We start from the raw sequence: 17,521 nt of genomic DNA, 5'->3' as shown, positions 1-17,521 counted from the left end.
TTAGTTAAGGAAGATCATACAAGAGAGATAATCCCTGTTCTACAGCAGGGATGGAACAAACAAATCATGCTAACCAGCAAAAACTGAAGTTTTCATGGGTTTCCAGTACCAGATAGGGTAAATATTTAAGTCATCATTATAAATGTTACATGAAATGCAATAGACCACAAGGAATCACTGCAACTTTCATTACAGCATTTTGGAGCTGCCACTGAGTTTCACAGTCTTAGCAGTGACCAAAAAAACCCCAACCCAAAAAACCCCACATCTAAATTGAGTCTAAAGTTTTGATAAAATTCTCTTACTCACAAGTCCAAGACAATTGGTTTGGTTCCCTGCCCTGCCCCATGGGACTGTTAGTGACATCTACAATGGGTACTGGATTATTTTTTTTGTTGAGAAATAATTCGGCAGGAAGAGCTGACTGTACAGACTAAATATATCCTTTCACTACAGGATTTACAAGCTAGCTACCAATATGACGTTATTTTCCTCACAAAGTTGTCATTTACTTTCCATTTTTCCCCTCACTGAGAGCACAAGAAGTACATTTTCTCAACACAGGCTTATTTCACCTGGGGCTGGTGGCGAGGAAAGGCTGGGACTGCTCAGCATCCTTAGAGATGTGGGAGAGAACAACCTCCTGCCCCAAAGGAGCCCCCGGGGATGGAGCTGGGTTTGGGGGGTTCAGGCTGGGGGAGAACACACCTGGAGTCACTGTGGGCCAGCCCCACCTGGGCACAGCCCAGCAAACACAGCATGGACACACAGGTGAGCTCCAGGGCAGCACCAGAGACGTGAGTGGGGCTCAGGTGAAATGTACCTGTTCCAGCACAGTGAGAATCTTTGGGGAGTCCCTTCACTATTTCCTCAGGCCTTTGAGGCACAGCAGGAAGCCAGCAAGCCTCACTCATTGCAGGTGTTTGGAATATGCATTTTCCCCGGAGGGTGTGTGCTCAGGACAGCGTCAGGGGTTTCTGAGCTGAAGCCCAGAGTCAGGGCACACAGGCAGGTGCTCTCCCAGCTGCAGCTGCCCAGACACCAGTCCTGGTGCCAGCACCACCACACAGCCACCCTGACAGGTCAGGGCTGCTGGAGTGTTACACCCCAGCTTGTCACTGACTAAAACCAGGAGAATCAGCTTTGGTTTGGAGGGTGCAGTAAGACTGGGGCAGGTGGGGAGTAAAATATTAAAACTGACAGAAAAACGTAACCTATTATCTAACTTAACATGAAAAAATAGCTGGGATAATATCACTGAAATCCTATTAGTATCTGTCTTTCTTTTCTCTAGTGCTACTGCAATCTCTACCAAAGGCCTTGTGTATTTTCATATTCTGCTTCCTCCCATCAGCCATTTCTAGAAACTGAAAATGTGTAACTTATCTGGAAGTCTTCATAACAAAATTTACAACGCTATAATTGTATACAGAGCAAACTTTTTTTGGGTAGTTCTGTAAGAACAAATTGCAGTATCTGTTTCTAGACACATTCTTTATGTTCAGCAACAAACCCACCTCTCATTCACTGTGCTTCTTGAATGCCTCATTTCTGGTTTATATTCCAGCAGGGAACTATTACAGAGCTTACACCCAAGACTGGCTCATCTCCTTCCACCTTTCTTTTAGCAGACTGGAGGTTTGTATAACACAAGCCTGGAATGTTACTGTATAACTGGAAGATACAAAACCTTATTCCTGTAAAACCCCACAAATACTTTGTATTTCCCTTTCAAGACAGCTCTCTGTGTAGTTTCCTTTTATAGCACAGGAATAGAGTGGCTTCTTCATATGAAATTCCATTATAAATATAGCAGAATACTCTTTTATTAATGCTCCACAGGAAAAGCTGGCCTGATTCTAATTACTGAAACTGCAGCCTCTAAGCTGGTTCCCCAGAAGTTTCCACCAGATGAGGTGCTAAAGGTTCTGCAGTTGCTGGCACACTTCACTCTCCTTTCTGCCCAGCACAATCATTCCAGAGGCAGCACACTGGCATGCAGGGATGGCGCGGATGCAGTGAGGTGGGCAGGATGTCAGATCTCTCCTCTCCAGAGTGCCCGGTGTCATCTTTCTAAGTGAAACAGGATTCCAGCTGACAGGGTCAATGTATATGTGTTAAAGCCAGCAACTCTCCTCCCTCCCCTTTTTATTTTAATGGGAGCTGAGCTAGCATCATTCATCCTAAACCATGGGATTTTTCTCCTTTTCTGCCTGATTTTCTGACTAGTGAGAGTGAAACAAGTTGACAGTTGTGGACAAAGTTGTGGAGACCTTTAAAACTGACAGGCAAAAGTCTTTTATGAATGTGTTCAAATCCTATCTTTTAACCTGAAGAACAGTCTGTTCTTTTGTGCTTGAGAGGAACATCAAGTTCAGGGCTCACCCTCTGTCAGGAAAGAATTCCACTTCTTCTGTGCACCATGAGAAGTTTGGGGTTTTCTCCCCTCCTCTCTCTGTTGTAGCAGTCACAAGACAAAGAGCAATCTTTTACTTCAATAGTTGCTTCTCTGGATAATTTGTAGTGTTTTTAAATTCTTCTGAAAGGAAACCAAATTTTCCCAAATTCTTACATTTTAGACTGCAGATGAGCATAAGCTCTTGCATACCTGTTTCCAATTAAGTTTTAACACAATGCAACTATAAAAAACAAGCCTGTAAACCAGAGTAATCTTTAAATAAATTATCAGTCTTGGTTAGATTAGGAGAGGCTTTTGTCTTCTCTGATTGTTCCATTAACATACTGATCTTCTGCAATTTAGTTCCATTGATCAAAACCATGCAATGAAATATTTTTTCTTTCTTCTTCTATTTGGACAAGCAATTAATGGTTTACACTCCTTAATTCTTGAGCAACAAGCTCTGGGTACAGATCCATAATGTAATTGTGGGTGACTGCTGTAGATACCGTTGCTACACAACAAACTGAGTGGGACTTTACACCCACACTATAAAATGAGATGTAGCTACAATAACTGTCAGGTGCTGGAGAAGATCGTTGGGAAGATAGGAGAAGCAGAATTCCATAGGCAAGCAGGAAAGAACTTCCCAATTCCTTGTCCAAGTGAAGCCTACAGAGACAGCCCATGTTACTAGAGGAGATTTTATTTACATTATAAGCACTAAAAATTGACGTGACAAAGCCAGACAAGCCTTTGTGTTTTGGGCAAGACAAAACCAATCAGCAACATGTGAAAGTTACTATTTTAACACTGTAGTGAAGTGTCTGTGTGAAATTGATTTATTTATTTTATTGCATTATTGAAACACAGCATTTTGTGCTGGTGTGGTAGGCTGAAATTTGAATAGTATGAAACCTTAACATTTTTAAACATGCAATTTCTTGTTTTCTATCTTTTGTTCCTAGAGGGATTTCCAAAAGGTGCCTAGGAAAAGAGGTATGCAAATTTCAGATTGCAGAATAGCTTGAAGCATATAAATTCAGATTCTGTTCTTTTAATGCTCATTGCCAAGTCTGAGGGACTACAAGCTCAGAGATTTAGGGAAATACAAAATTAGAAAAAATGTTGACTCAATTAACTCATCCCTTATTCATAAGGATTGTGTTATGACTGCAGCACATTCTTCTACTTCCTCAATTTGCTTAAATTATTCTGTATTAAAATAATGCAGAGAGCTTCAACCAGACTTGAAAGACAGAGATACTTAGTACAAAAGCTCTGAATCAGCTGGAATATCCAGATTTCCTCTTCATTCTCATTTCCCTCTTCTGCTCCAATCTCATTCAACAGAAGAAAGGATTTCTGGCATTGTTACCTGATTTTTTTTCCCAGGACTTCTCCAGCATCTCTGCTTTCCACACTCTGCTTCAAAAAAATCTCCTTTATTTCTATTCTGTTTCTGTTTGTCCCCTGCTGTGGGGCTGGTGTCCCTTTTACTGTCTCATGTCAGAGGCCCATGTTCTGTGTTTCCTTGTGGGGAGGAAGGATTGGCTGTGGTTTGATACCAATCTTTACATCACATTGGCAGTGAATGCACTGTAGGTCACCCAGCAGGTTTGGGTTTGAACTGTGAAACCACCTCTAATTTGGCAGAGATAACAGAACTATTATGCATGACAGAGCTGCCAGTGGTCAACCACTTGTTTTTTGGCAGGTCTAAAGGAATTCCTGGATCAGATTTGCACTGGGGGCTGCAGCAGCTGCCCTGGAGTTAGAATGGGCAAAGTTTGATCTGTCCTTATGCACCCCATACTGCTCAGCATGCACTGCAATAATGTTTTAATAATTAAAACACCAAAGTGTACAGTAAATACTTTTCTTCTCAAGCAAATACTTTTAGAGACACCTGGGTGTATCATATTTCTTTGGTAAATAGTCTAATATTGTAGCCCAGCTCCAGAACTTGTAAGACTTTTTCTTGAAAATGCAAATGATCTGTCACAGACTCCTAACCACATTATCTTGCCTTTTCCAGCATTCATTGACTTTCCTTATCGCTAAATTAAGTATTCCATCAGAAAGCGTGTTGGAAGAAATCCAGGGTTGCTGTTTGCCTTAAGAAGAATAGATTTTTCTGTGGTAACAGTTAAAGCAGCAGGTGAACAGAAAGCAGGGAAGAAGGCCATGTTTTCTCAATATGGTATTACAAATTTTGAAAAAGATTTGTAATTGCAGGATGGAATTCATAGTTAAACAAAAATACGTTTTCAATCATAATTCTGTGTTGTCCCAAATAAGGAAAACCAGCTATTTTCAGAAGTTGGCAGAAGATTACCCAATAATAATATTTCCAAATAAGCAATGTCCCACAGCAACGAGTCATAGATCAGTCACTTCCATGCATCTGACCAACTGCTTGATTGCAAAAACTGTAATTGTGCCTTTTCTGCCATTTCATAAGACTCTGCACAGCCATTTCTTTTAACTGTTCTATAGTTTGACAGCAGCAGCTCTGCTTTCTGTAAACAGCCTGCAAAGCAAACAGAGGAGCTGCAGTCGGGACTGTTTGCTCTGCCCTGTTTGCTGTTCCACCACTCCCAGCCCTCAGCACTCACCCACAGGTGCTGTCAGAGCAAACCATGAAAATGCAGCAGCCACACAGAAACCAGTGCCCACCTTTCAACAGGGCTTTGCCCCCTTAATTCTACTTCTCCAGAGATATGAAAAAAAAAAATTGCTAAACCCATCCATGGTAATCAGCTGAATTAACAAACTACAGTGAGCTACAGGAGGAGATCCATCACGGGAAGGGTCCGACATTGCCCAAAATCAAAAGTTCAGAGGCAAGACACATCATCAAGTTATTTTTGTCAAACAGCAAATGAAGGCATTCAACAAATGCTTATTCTTTGCAGTGTATAGGTCCCAGTTCTTTGCTTTGCAGTGACATGAGAATCTTTTGTCAGAAATATCACAAATACTTTGTACTCCCTTGCCCAGTGTTGTAATTATGCTGCTCAGCCTACGGAAGTGAAGTTGTCAAGGTCAAGTGCTGCTGCTGATCTTTCAAATATTCAGAAATTATTTTCAGAGAGTACAGAACTTGAAGTGGATTTATATTAATGTAAAATTAATCTGTCTTTGAGTCTACAGTTTCTCTTTCAAAAGCTCAAGTAGAAAATAAATATAAATGCACCTGAGAACTTTTAGTGATACACTTGATCAAAAGTAGTGAAGTAAAACTGAACCCTTCACAATGACACTCAACCAGAAAATTGTTTTAGTGTAGAACTGCTGTTCTACATGAGGACTTCTCATACCAATATTCTGTTGCAAAAGTATTTCAACATTCACCTCTGCACTAAAAATCAAGATATATGTTTTTTGGTACTTACTTTAGAATTATATGAGCCTAAAAACACATGCTTTTGAATGCATATGAAGATATATTCACCAAAGGAGGGGAAAAAGAGCTAAATTTGTCAAAACATTGTGTCTTGAGAAATAATATGCCTTAAAGGCATCTAATCCCTTCCATCCATGTTATATAAAAGTAGAACATACTTTAACTGATCCTTATCTACTTCACATTTGTTCTGTGAGCTGCCAGCAGGAAAGCAAAACTAAAGGTTATACTTTGGAGTAATTTAAAATGAGTTTTCACTTACCTAATTCTTTAGAAACTGGAGAATCTGCTGATATGTCCCCAATCTTTGCAAGGCTATCATAATATGCTCTTCCAGCCACTACCATACCTGGGGGTGAGTGAAAAAAACCACAACTGTTAAAAAAAATCAAAATATCTTCAATTTTCATTAATGTATGATCCTATGAAGTCTTGTCATCCAGAGTCCCTGTGCTCCCTGCTGATCTGTGAAACCAGGAAACAAAGCCAGAACTCCAGAATACATTAATGAAATTTCAGCCTGTTATTTAGCTCCAACTTCCCTGCATACCCACAGGCAACCAGCATCCAGTGGGAGGGCTTAGCCATAAGCCATTGGTCAGGACACAGCAAAGTTCCTTGGCACAGAGGAAACTGTTGGAAAAACCCAAACTGCAATCCCAAACCTCCCAAAAGTGCTGAGCCAGAGCAGGGAGCTGGGAAATGGCAACTGGCCATGACAGCAGGGATCTGCAGCTGTCCCAGGAGCCCCTCAGAACAAATCATCCTTTCTCTCTAAAGCTGGCTGCCACAGGAACCAATGGGATAGACCACGAGGGTTCAGTGATTCCCAGGAATCATTTCCTGGTCAGGGCTGATTTAAACCCACAGCCAGTGTCACTGGGATGAACACAGAAATGTGGGGATTGGAGCTGCAGGGAGGCCAGTGGGAGAAACATCTCACACAGGGAACGGATCCACAGTGGCTGCTGTGCCTCTTCAGTGCCTAGAACTGACCTGCACACCACAAAGAAAAGAAGGAACAAGGACAAACTGGCAAGCTTTAATGTGAAAAATAACTTAGTGAAGTTATTTGTCACAATTTTCTTGTAGTAATACATTCTTGATCTAAAGTGAAAGTCAAGCAGACTCTTGCTATTGACTCTTAAGGTGCTTTTTTTTCCTGAGAGGAATATAATTGCCAATTACAGGTCTGTATTTTATAGTTTTTACTAGCAAGGTGACATCTTTGGTTGCATAACAGTATATTCACTGAGAAGCCCGAAAATTTTCCAAATCAAACAAAGATTCTTTTTGAGGCTGTTGCATTAGAAAGGGTGATTTCTGTCTAAGCTCTGTCTCACAGGTGCTCTGTATTCAAACTTTCTGAGCAGAAGAATTATCCTGGTGCTACTGGTGGAGCATTGTGCCACCTGCACAAGAGGATTTGATGCCAGTCCAACTCTTCCTATCTGTGTTTTCTCAAGACAGCCCCAAGTCACTCTTTTCTCCTAATACAAGCACTTAAAAAGGAAGGAAATGTGTGATTTTCTCTGTGCTAACCAAGCTAAATCAAGAGCCCTGCTTGTAAAGTCCCTTCACCAGCACTATGGAATATAAATTATTTCTGCAGAAAGGGAAGGGTTTTTGACCTTTTGTCCTCAAAGTGTAGAAAAATACATTATAAACATATCTGGAGTTCTTTTAAGTTTTATGTTCTTTGTCAGCATACTCCAACTTTTTTAGAAAGCTGCAGAGTGTTTGATTAGCAACAGAGTATTTGCTCCTTGTTTCAGATCTATTTACCCCACTCAGAGCTGATGGTGAAAAGATGACCAATTTATGAGAGTCCAAAGATGACTTTGCAACAGTTGTTGCAACACTGTAAATATTCATTTGAAATTAAGCATTCATGCTAGATATGCCTTATCAGCTAGGCTTGAAGGCAGATCTAAGAGCCCAAATGTAACATATCAACAGCAAAGTGTGTGAAAAGCAGCAACTGGTATAGAGACATTTCAAATGAATATGAAAACACTGTTATTCCTTCTGGTACTACCTGTAATTCCTAAGGTCAGGTACTAGGTAACCACATGTTAATCCATCACGTTAAGCACTGCCACAATTAAGTCAACATTTCCCTCTTTTCATCTCCAGCAAGCTTTGGTTTTATCTTTTTCTCAAGCCAGGTCTAAAATTTGCATGAAGAGAGATTTCAATGTCTGGCTAAGCACTACTTCTGCAGGATCCCATTTCTCAGAGGACTGATGTGCCACAGGCTTGAGTGAGGCAAAATTAGAGAGATTTTACATGGTTTTAATATGGTATCAAGCAGTTTGACAGGTCTGCATGGGAAATGGAGCAGGCTCTGACAGGTCCCAGAGTGCAGGCTCTGGGAGTCTGGAGCCCAGTCCTGGAAAGCCCTACTTAGATTGTTTCTGTGAAGTCAATTCTATTCTAAAATGTTTGAGAGACTGGTCCTTAGATTCAAATTAAAATTCATTCTGATTTTGACTCAATGAAAAAGATACCATCAGGATTAGTATGGACAGCAACAAAAACAAATCAATCCACTCCTGTAACTTGAACTAATTCACATTGTTCTGTACTCAGGGTTACTTAAGTAGTGACGTGTGTAGGTGAGCAGGAACAGATCTAAGAATGTGAAATATCTCTGGAAGGTATTTTCAGAGAAAAAAAAAATAACACCTAATTTACATAACTTTGGTTTTTTTAAAATTCTTATTTCAATGTGAGTTACTCAAAGCCACTTTCAGTTTATTTTGCAGGAACTCTGTGCCTAAGTGTTTGTGATGCAACTTCTCCAGGACAGTGGAAAAACCCCAAAAGGCTGGAGAGAAGGTGCCTATATTTGTATATTTGTGCTTGTTACTTAGGGGTTTTTTTTCTCTTAATTAAACACATCCAAAGTTCAACTTGGGAATTAAGCCTATATACACAACCCTCATATCCAATATGTCCATTTCAATGGGAATTAAACATTCTTTCTAAAGGTAGCACCTGGAAAACTTACCATTAACAGCTTTTTCATAATTCTTCCCCAGATTTATTAAATTCCTCAGCCCGGGATTGAACTGTTCCATAACATTCTAGTGAAAGGAAACAGAATTTGTGTTATAACCAAGGCAATTCCACAGTGGGTGTCAGTATTAACCTCAGTGTCACCCAGGGCTAGTTCACAACTGAGAAGGCCATGGATGGATGAAAATTGGAGGATTTGAGAGACACAGGAAAACAAAGGATGGAAGGGAGAAGAAACGGAGCATTTAATATCAACAAATGGGAAAAAAAAAGTTCAACTATTGCAACAGGGGGTAACAAGGAGTCTGGCTGTTTATAATACAAAAGGATATGAAGTGTGTGATCAAAGCTTGTGCAAGATCATCTTTTATGGTAGGTGATGTTGGAATGAGAGAAAAACCTTTATCCACTAATTGTTTTATAAATTCAGACAACCTTCTGACAGTGGTTCAAGATTTGATTTCTAAACTTAAAAAAATGCTAGAAAAGAAAAGAAGAAAAATTTCACCAGATGTCTTGTTCACATTCTTTGTGGTTTCTGTGTTACAGATGCATTTAGGGAAATTAGCCATTTTGGTATTTTTTTGCTGTGTTTTTTGTTTGTTTGAAATTTGTGCAAAGCCATGTTTTTTTTTTTCAGAAAGAAAATGAAAATGATGACCTTATTTAAATAGAAGGGGGGGGAAAAAATCCACTGCAGCTGCTTTCACTGTCAAATACAATTATTGGCTGAAACAACCAGAATCTGAAATCCAGCAGCTCCAGGCAGGACTGTTCTCATTCCTAGCAAATTCTACAACCTGCAGATTCTGGACCTCCTTTCCCCAGAATCTTCCTAACAAATCTATGGCTCTGGCATTACTCTGTGAAATTATACTGGCATGAAAAGAAGAAGATGATGAGATTCCTGTAGACACCATTCAGTCATTCTTACTATTTTTATGGCAATACTTTTATGACACCACTCACTGCTGTTCACGCAGCAGAACTGTCAGGTTCAAGGAATTCAAAACAGATGCTTTCTGTTTACAGGAAATACAAGACTCAAGACAGGTGAAATACTATCAAGCTTTTGTCTGTTCTACTCCTAACAGAATGAAAATATTTATGTTTAGTACACAGGTGGACCCAAAAAGAACAGCAATACTGTCACATTTGTCTGTTTTTCAGGCAAGGCCATGCAGACAGAATTCTATCATTTTTCAAAGACAGCACTATACCTGGATTCTGCTGAACATAAAAAGTGAAGGATTAACTCCAATAACACTTTAACAGTAAAAATATAGGTATTTTAAAATATATATAAAACTATTAGATTCCAATAATAGAATAGCATAAATTACATCAAAAGCAGCCACAGAACAACAATACCTGGCCTCACTGCCTTTGTGTACAAATTAAATGCAACTGGGATTGTTTTCTGGTCTGTCCCATTAAACTCTCACCCACCCAAATGCAATCACTGCAAACAAACCAGCTATTGTCCCCAGGCCCTTGATTTGTGTTAACTCACAAACCACATCCAGAAATCATTTGGGAAAGCTGTTTCAGGTGGAGCCAACAATGCCAAGGGCTACTCTAACAACTGAACAGGATGGATATTCAGGCTCTGGTGTCTGGGAACATCCCTCCTCCTGCCCCAGCTCTGGAATTTGCTGTCAGTGTTGCTGCTGTGGCTGCTGCTCTCCTCCTTGCTGAGGCACTCTGACTGTGAGACACTTGTTCCAAGGAGCAAGTTGTTTCTTCCTATTCCAACTTTTTGCTATTTCTTCCCAGCTGTGTACTAAAGACGGGTGTCTGTTGACTTACATGGAGTCAGTGAATCACAAGGAAAAAAATAAAAAAAGATGAATTAGGGGATTGTTTCAGGATAAAGAGTCCTGTATGTCCAAGGATATGGGGGAAAAAAAGATGTGTCATGATGGTGTGTGTCCATGGCAAGGAAGAATCTCAATGCCACCTTGAATTGCCACTCTATACTGAAAATAATCCTGAAAGATTCTGCCTATGCTAACTCTGTTCCTCAAAACAAAAAATTACAGAGTAAAACCCCTTATTGCCACCTACCCCAAAATTCTGAGAATAACGTGATAATTATTGGCCTTGAAGTACTGATTTTTGGAATGACTGTCTGAAGCATTCAGGGGTAAAGATTCCAGTTTCCCTGACATCTTCGAATTCAGATTTCAAACCAGTGATTGTCAGTGGTTTTCATTCAGGAGGAAGTGAACAAACCCCAATAAAATTACCCTTAACAGCTCCTCTCTCTGCAGCAGCCCCCAGAGCTCTTGTTTTTCATTAGACCTCTTGACCCGGAGCAGGGATTTGTGTACAGCAGACACAGAGCACGCTCTGCAGACACAGCAGCTCCAGTGGAACGCAGAGGGAGAGCTCCAGGACATCACATCTGCTCAAGGTGCATAAAACCACTGGGAAAGGTGAAGAAACAGTTCACAGGCAGTGCCTGCAGCAGCTGGAAGGAGCACAGCTCATGGATCTTTTCTCCTGCAGCCCAGGCAGGCTCTGGAAGGGTTTCAGGCCACAGAGGTTGATTGTCAGCAGAGCCAGACCCTGGATGTGAACGCCCCAGGAACGGCAAAAACCTCGGCATGGAAATTCCCCTTTGGAATCTTGGTTTCCCAGTTTGGTTTATGGGGATCAGCTGATCCTCCCACCACTGGGCAAGGCTCATCTCAATCAAGTGTTTGTGTTCAATAGAAAAACTGAACTCTCCCTGACGCCCCTGCCACGTCTCCAAGATGACCTGATGAAATAATTCTCAGATTATTTCCCTTTCATGCATTAGGAAAAAAGCATAATATGTGATCTTTTTCCTTTCTATTGAAGCAAACAAAAAACCTGGCCATGCTTCTAGTGGTCCTTCAGTACAGTTAACCACAGGTAAGCACTGGCTGTCTTTGAAGTCCAGGAGAAGTATCTAGAGCACTTTATCAAAAAGGGAAAATGTCACAGGCAACTCCCTCTTCAGAATGAGCTATAGATTTGATATTACCAAGAAATTTCAGATAAATTAAAATTACTGTAGTATTTTATTCAACTTCAGAAGTTATAGGGGACAAGTGCAACTCCAATCAATTTGTACAGCTACTTTTTCTTACCTTGTCTTACAGTTTTATAGCTTCTCTTTTAGTCCAAAGAAAAGGTCACAGAAATGAGTGGGACTGAACACCAGTGCAAAATTTCAAGTCACACAATAGTCAGATCTCAAAACTTCTCAAAAAGGAGGACAGAGGAACAGAGAAAAATTTCTCATCAGGAGAACAATGAACTTAAAATTGTCAAAAGTGTCAGAAAATAACAGTATTTTTATCTTCCTTGGTGTACAAGGACATGCAAATAAAACCTTTGTCTTAATCCAAATAAACATCATAAAGTGAGAGAGAGCTTGGGAGGGATAAAGTGGTTCACAACACATCATCTGCCCATGGAGAGAGGCACACAAACAGGGCCTCCTAATTGTGAATCGTGTGTCCTATATTCCAGTGACACACTACCTCTCATGAACAGAATAATTAACGAGAAGAGGAGGCCCATGATCAGATCCTACAGCTTTCTATTATTTAGGATGAATGGAAATAAAGGGAAACATTTACAAAACAGGCAACTGGAAACATCTTTTATGCAGAGACCTTCAGAGCTGGCAAAAGCGACCTTCCAAGGGAAAAAAGCACAAGAGAAATTTATTCTGGTGGTTTGAGTCATTAAATCCTCAGAGAATCTGCTGTAAGGGTTGCTGTGTTCCTTCCACCACATAAAACCAGAGTGAGTTATCCAGCCTGGTAGCAGGGAGCTGGCTGAAGAGGAAGAAGCCCTGAATTTCCACTTGTTGTGTGTGGGTATTAAACCTTCCGCAGTTCCTGACAGTCACATAAACAAGGCTAATCTTCAAACCAAATGACAGCCATTGTAAAAGTGCCTTCCTGTAAATGCTCAGCTTTGCTTTTTACTTAAAGACACACCTCACTGAACAATGGCTCAGCAGGTATGAACACAACTAAACAATGCATAGACTCCCTGCGGTTCCGAGTTTACATCCTGCAGGCACTCTTGCAAGAGTGAATAACAAAGAATTTGGGTAGAATTCTGAAATTAGAAAAGTACCAGAGGAGCAGATCTTGATGTCTACATCACTCCTATTACCATCACTATAGCTATTCATAGCTAAACTCTGTATAACTACTGGTGATTTGGTTTAAATTGTTATTTCTCAATTTGAAAATGAGTAAATTTTTTAAGAAGTCTCTAGTGTGGCCACACTATGTCTGAGACTTCCCCCCCTTGAGAAGATTCAAAAGGTGTAGAAAAAGGAAATAATACTGTGCTCTACTGTACTTGAAGCATTTTATACATTACATCTCCTCCTTTTACCTTCTGAAATTCATAATGCAGTTTTCAGAAGGGCACAGTTGAGCGCTCAGCACATCTCATGTTAAGATATCCCATTTGTATGTTAGTTTAATATTTTAAAACAGGTTTAACAGAATGGAAAAGACTAAATCAAGATGCCAGTGTTTATTCAAAAAGACTAATTCTTATGACTAATTATTAGTCGTCTTGGTGGAACATTTCTTCTTTAAGAGAAACATTAATACATCATCCATCAGGGTGTTTCAAATACAAACCTTTCCAGGTTATGAACACATGCCCAAGGATAGACCTCAAGTAGGCATAACTCTAAATAAGGGCAGAAGAGATAATTTATACCGAGGAAGAACTGGATTTTATACAAACTCCCAAAGGCTCCTCTTCCTCCAAGTCAGATTTATAATGCAGGGATGCAAAGCAACAGCCTGACTGCAGCTTGTGCTGGGACCATAGGTGAATTTGAAGTTTGATACATAAATCCAGTAGCTTAATATAACTGTGAGTCTTTTTAAAATACAGAAACATGGAATTTAGGACTTTGAATTTATCAGATCTATTTCTGTGATAAAACAACATAGCCAACCAAAATAATTCTCAATGCCTCTGGGGAGCACAAAGTGGTTTTTTTTGGGGGAGAGAGGCGTTTTGGGTTTTTTTTTAAATTGTGCTTTGGTTGATGATCAAAATTTCTGGGTACGATTCACTTGAATACAGAGAGATATATCTTAAATCCAAGATGAGCAACACAAATCCTGCCATTATCAAGAGCTCTGGGAGCCTCACCCCACAGGAGCACTGTGAGCTGCCTGCCCAGCCCTTGGCCCATGCAGGCAGGAGGACAGGTCTGTACCTCAGCACTTTCCTGCCCTGTCCCCTTTCCCCTGCACTCCCTGTGCCACAGCCGGATGCTGAGCAGCTTTCCCCCCTACAGCACAAAACCTGTGCAGGCTGCAGGGACACAGCCACACATAAACCCCTTGCACCTGAGTGTCAGGGGGCGCCACAGTGTCCCCCACACTGTCCCATGTCCCCAGGGGGAGCTGCCAGGGCAGGGCAGTGTCATACCAGGGAAGCTCTCAGCAGCTCCTTGGCAGGAGGAGGCTCTGGCCCTCTTTAGTCATAGGCTCCCACACCCTTGGGCTTCATTGTGCACGTGCCATTCCTATCATGCATTGGAGTGATTCTTCAGATCTTACATAAAGGGTAAATGTCAGCCCTGGTTTTGGTGTGTGCACACACATTTGTGAATTATGCTGTTTATTTAGTCAGGTTAGCTGAAAAACATTGAGGTATTCACTTTGTGGTGTTGTTGCCAGAAAAAAGGAAGAACAAGATAAAAATAAAACGGCATTGCTCAGCCACCTGATGACTTCTGTAAATATATTTTGAAGCTTTGTATAACACAGGTTACTAGGTATTTAATAAATCCAGTGGATTAGTAAGAAAGAAAGAAAAAAAATCACACAACACTCCCCCACCCCCCTGAAAATAGCAGGCCAGCAAGGTATTCAATTTAATTTTCTATTATTTTTCCAGGTCACCCAAAACTTGATTTTTTTTTTTGAGAAGTCTTAAGCCTGTATTTGGTCCTGCAGCACAGATGGCATCACTGCGCTGCACTGAACTGGTTTTTCCCCAGACCAAGCCCTTCTTTGTACAGGCAGGAGAAGCCCAAGCAGTGCTCTGGGTTCTTCCCATCCCAGCACGGTGGTTCAGGCAGTGCACTGCTGGGATGGCACAGGCAGGGCCAGAAGTGCCATGAGCACTGCTGAACAAAGGAGAGCAGGCTCTCCACTCAGGCTGAGCACGGCACCAAGAGGTGTTCATTTGTTTGACACGGGGGAGCTGTGATTACAGTCCCAGCCAGAGCTGAATACACAGGCTCCTGCTCTCTGCCCCTAAAGGGTGACCAGCTGTTTCCAAGATTTCAACTTTGATGGAGAAATAAGTGCTTTAAAGTGGACCCCGAACTCATCCTCTATCTGAAGCAGCCTTTATATCCTTATCTGGATAAAGTTTCAATTTTTAATGAGGGCAGGGCAGGAGGGTTTCCAGGCCTGTGAGTACGAGCTATGTGATGCAACATGCCAGACCTCTCAAAATACCTACAGAGGAGACATTTCATCACAATGTCAACATTAACTTTGTATTCCTTTGTGGTTTTCCTGGTTATTTCGATCTTAAAGATCCCTTTGAATTAGTTGAGAAAACAAAACTAAATCACAAACTTTCCCAGGAAATAAGTACTGAATAACAGGGAAGGTTTTGCTATTTAGAGGTTTCTCACTCCTTTAAAGACTATTTTAAATTATATCCATTAAAAGACATAGGAGATCTTCTCCCCTCTCCTCTGTGAAACTGTTTTGACTGCATTCTGGAAGTCAATAGACAGAGTAGAGCATTCCTTTGTTGGCACAGCCCTGAACAGTCAACTTCCCAGGCTTCTCCTCTGTGAGCCAGTATTTACAGGGTGCTCTTCTGAGAGAGGAATTTATATTTGCTTATGGCCTTGCCACAAACCTAACTGATACCAAAAAGCACCAGACTATTTAAGATTATCTGCTCTGGTTCTAGAGGACAAAATTTATACCCAGATAATCTCATTTTTTTCGGTAGTTTTGCATGAATTTGATATATAAGTCCAAAAGAAAGCAAATACAACGTGACCCCAATATAACTGGACTACTTAAAGGGAGGGGTAAAGTTGACTTAAATGTGTGTTGAAGAACAACAAAAGTAACACTAAAATTTGCACCTAGTAATTGTTTTTAGAAACCTTTAAATGCTGATAGCAACATCTTCAAAATATGAAAACATTTGATAATAAACCAGAAAAATTTAGTAAATAGTGAAATAGAACAATCCACCAGAAAGCTTTCCTTAGGGCTCAAAGCTACAAGTGCAGTGCAGCTGTAAGTTAAATTTGCAAATGCATTCAATCATGCAAATTTGAGTGCTTCCTCTGGTACAACACACTGTACAGAATGAGGACTACAGATACAACTATGGATTACTTCACTACCCAACCAAAAGTATGATTCTCAAGGGAATTTTTCCCAATTAGAATTGCTGTGTTTTGGAAAGAGTGTGTTTATAGGAAGAAAGAATTCAGAACAAATGTGTGTTGCCCATAAACAAAATATTTTTAAATCTACAAATAACAAGGCATTTTAGAAAGTTTAAAACTTCCCAGCATGAATTGAACTCCACACAGCCGTCGGTCCTTTGAGGCAGTGCTAGGGCGCACCATCATAAATCTGATTATCAGCTCGGGACGCTGGCAAGCAACTTAATTCAGCGTTAAGCCATTTTTAGGCGCTGGCCCGTATGGAGAAACGGTTCAAGCAGAGGACCACAACCACCAGGACCGCCAAACCACCTTATCCCCAAAACACAGCGAGGGAATTAGGGCTGGCTGTTGAACCGAGCCTGCTGGAGAGGCAGGAACCGGTCTGGAAGCCGCCTTGTCCCGGAGGTGCCGCGGCCGTGCCCGCCCGGGGGCTGCGGGCAGGGGGAGCGGCCGGACGGGATAACCCCGGGGAGCAGGGAAAAGAAGGAGAAGGGGGGAAAAACAACAGACAAGAAAAGAGGAAAAAAAAAAGTAAAAAGAAGAAAAAAAAAAAAAAGAGAGAGAGAAAAAAGAAAGTAAAGAAAAAAAAAAAAGATAAAAGTTTGCTGCGTTTCCGCGCGAGGAGCCGCGGCTGCCCCGCGCCTCCCGCGGCCCCCGGGGCAAAGGTGGCGCGGGCAGCCCCTGCCCGGCCCGCACTCACTCTGTACGTGTTCTCCGTCAGCTTGTTCACCTCCTCGGGGTCCCGGGACATGGTGCCGGCGGGGAGAGCTCTGTCCTGCGGAGCGCCCCGGCCCCAGCGCAGCGCAGCCTCGCGTTCCGGGCTCCAAGTGTCAGAAACTTGCGGAACCAGCCGGGCAGCGCCGCCGGGGCGGGCCCTGCGCCGCCGCTCCCGACGCGGCAGGACTGGCTCGGCGGGCGGGGAGGGCCGGGCCGGGCTCGCATCGCCGCACTCGGCTCGGCGGGCACGGCTCGGCTCGGCTCGGCTCGGCTCGGCTCAGCTCGGCCGGGCGGGGCGGGCGGTGCGCTCGGACCGCCCCTACCTGAGCCGCCGCCACCGCCCGCTCCGAGCGCCGCCTCCATCCTCATCCTCATCCCCATCCCCATCCCCATCCCATCCATCCTCCTCCTCCTCCGCGGAGCCCCTGTCCCACTGCCAAAGCCCGACCCGGGGCGTGTGGAAGGAAACCCTCAGGAGGCAGCTCTGCTCCAAGTGCCCCGCGAAGCCGGAGGTAAACTT

The 17,521-nt window shown here is 42.1% G+C and overlaps 1 protein-coding gene across 1 annotated transcript in view; it reads right to left on the bottom strand.

The window, feature by feature from the left end:
* BAIAP2L1 (BAR/IMD domain containing adaptor protein 2 like 1) overlaps positions 1 to 17,092 on the bottom strand; it is a 32,337-nt gene extending 15,245 nt beyond the window's left edge. The window contains exons 1-3 of the mRNA XM_036392423.2: positions 16,985 to 17,092; positions 8,821 to 8,896; positions 6,070 to 6,156 (exon numbers count right to left, since the gene is read on the bottom strand). Coding sequence (XP_036248316.1) covers positions 6,070 to 6,156; positions 8,821 to 8,896; positions 16,985 to 17,035 — 214 coding nt within the window. The 5' untranslated portion in view covers positions 17,036 to 17,092. The remainder of the gene's footprint in view (positions 1 to 6,069; positions 6,157 to 8,820; positions 8,897 to 16,984) is intronic.
* Positions 17,093 to 17,521: the final 429 nt, after the last annotated feature.

Source organism: Molothrus ater, chromosome 16 (genome assembly GCF_012460135.2).
Source record: "Molothrus ater isolate BHLD 08-10-18 breed brown headed cowbird chromosome 16, BPBGC_Mater_1.1, whole genome shotgun sequence".
NCBI classification, from domain to species: domain Eukaryota; kingdom Metazoa; phylum Chordata; class Aves; order Passeriformes; family Icteridae; genus Molothrus; species Molothrus ater.
The sequence above is the reverse complement of the archived record's forward strand: the minus strand, read 5'-3'. Positions and strand labels throughout refer to the sequence as shown.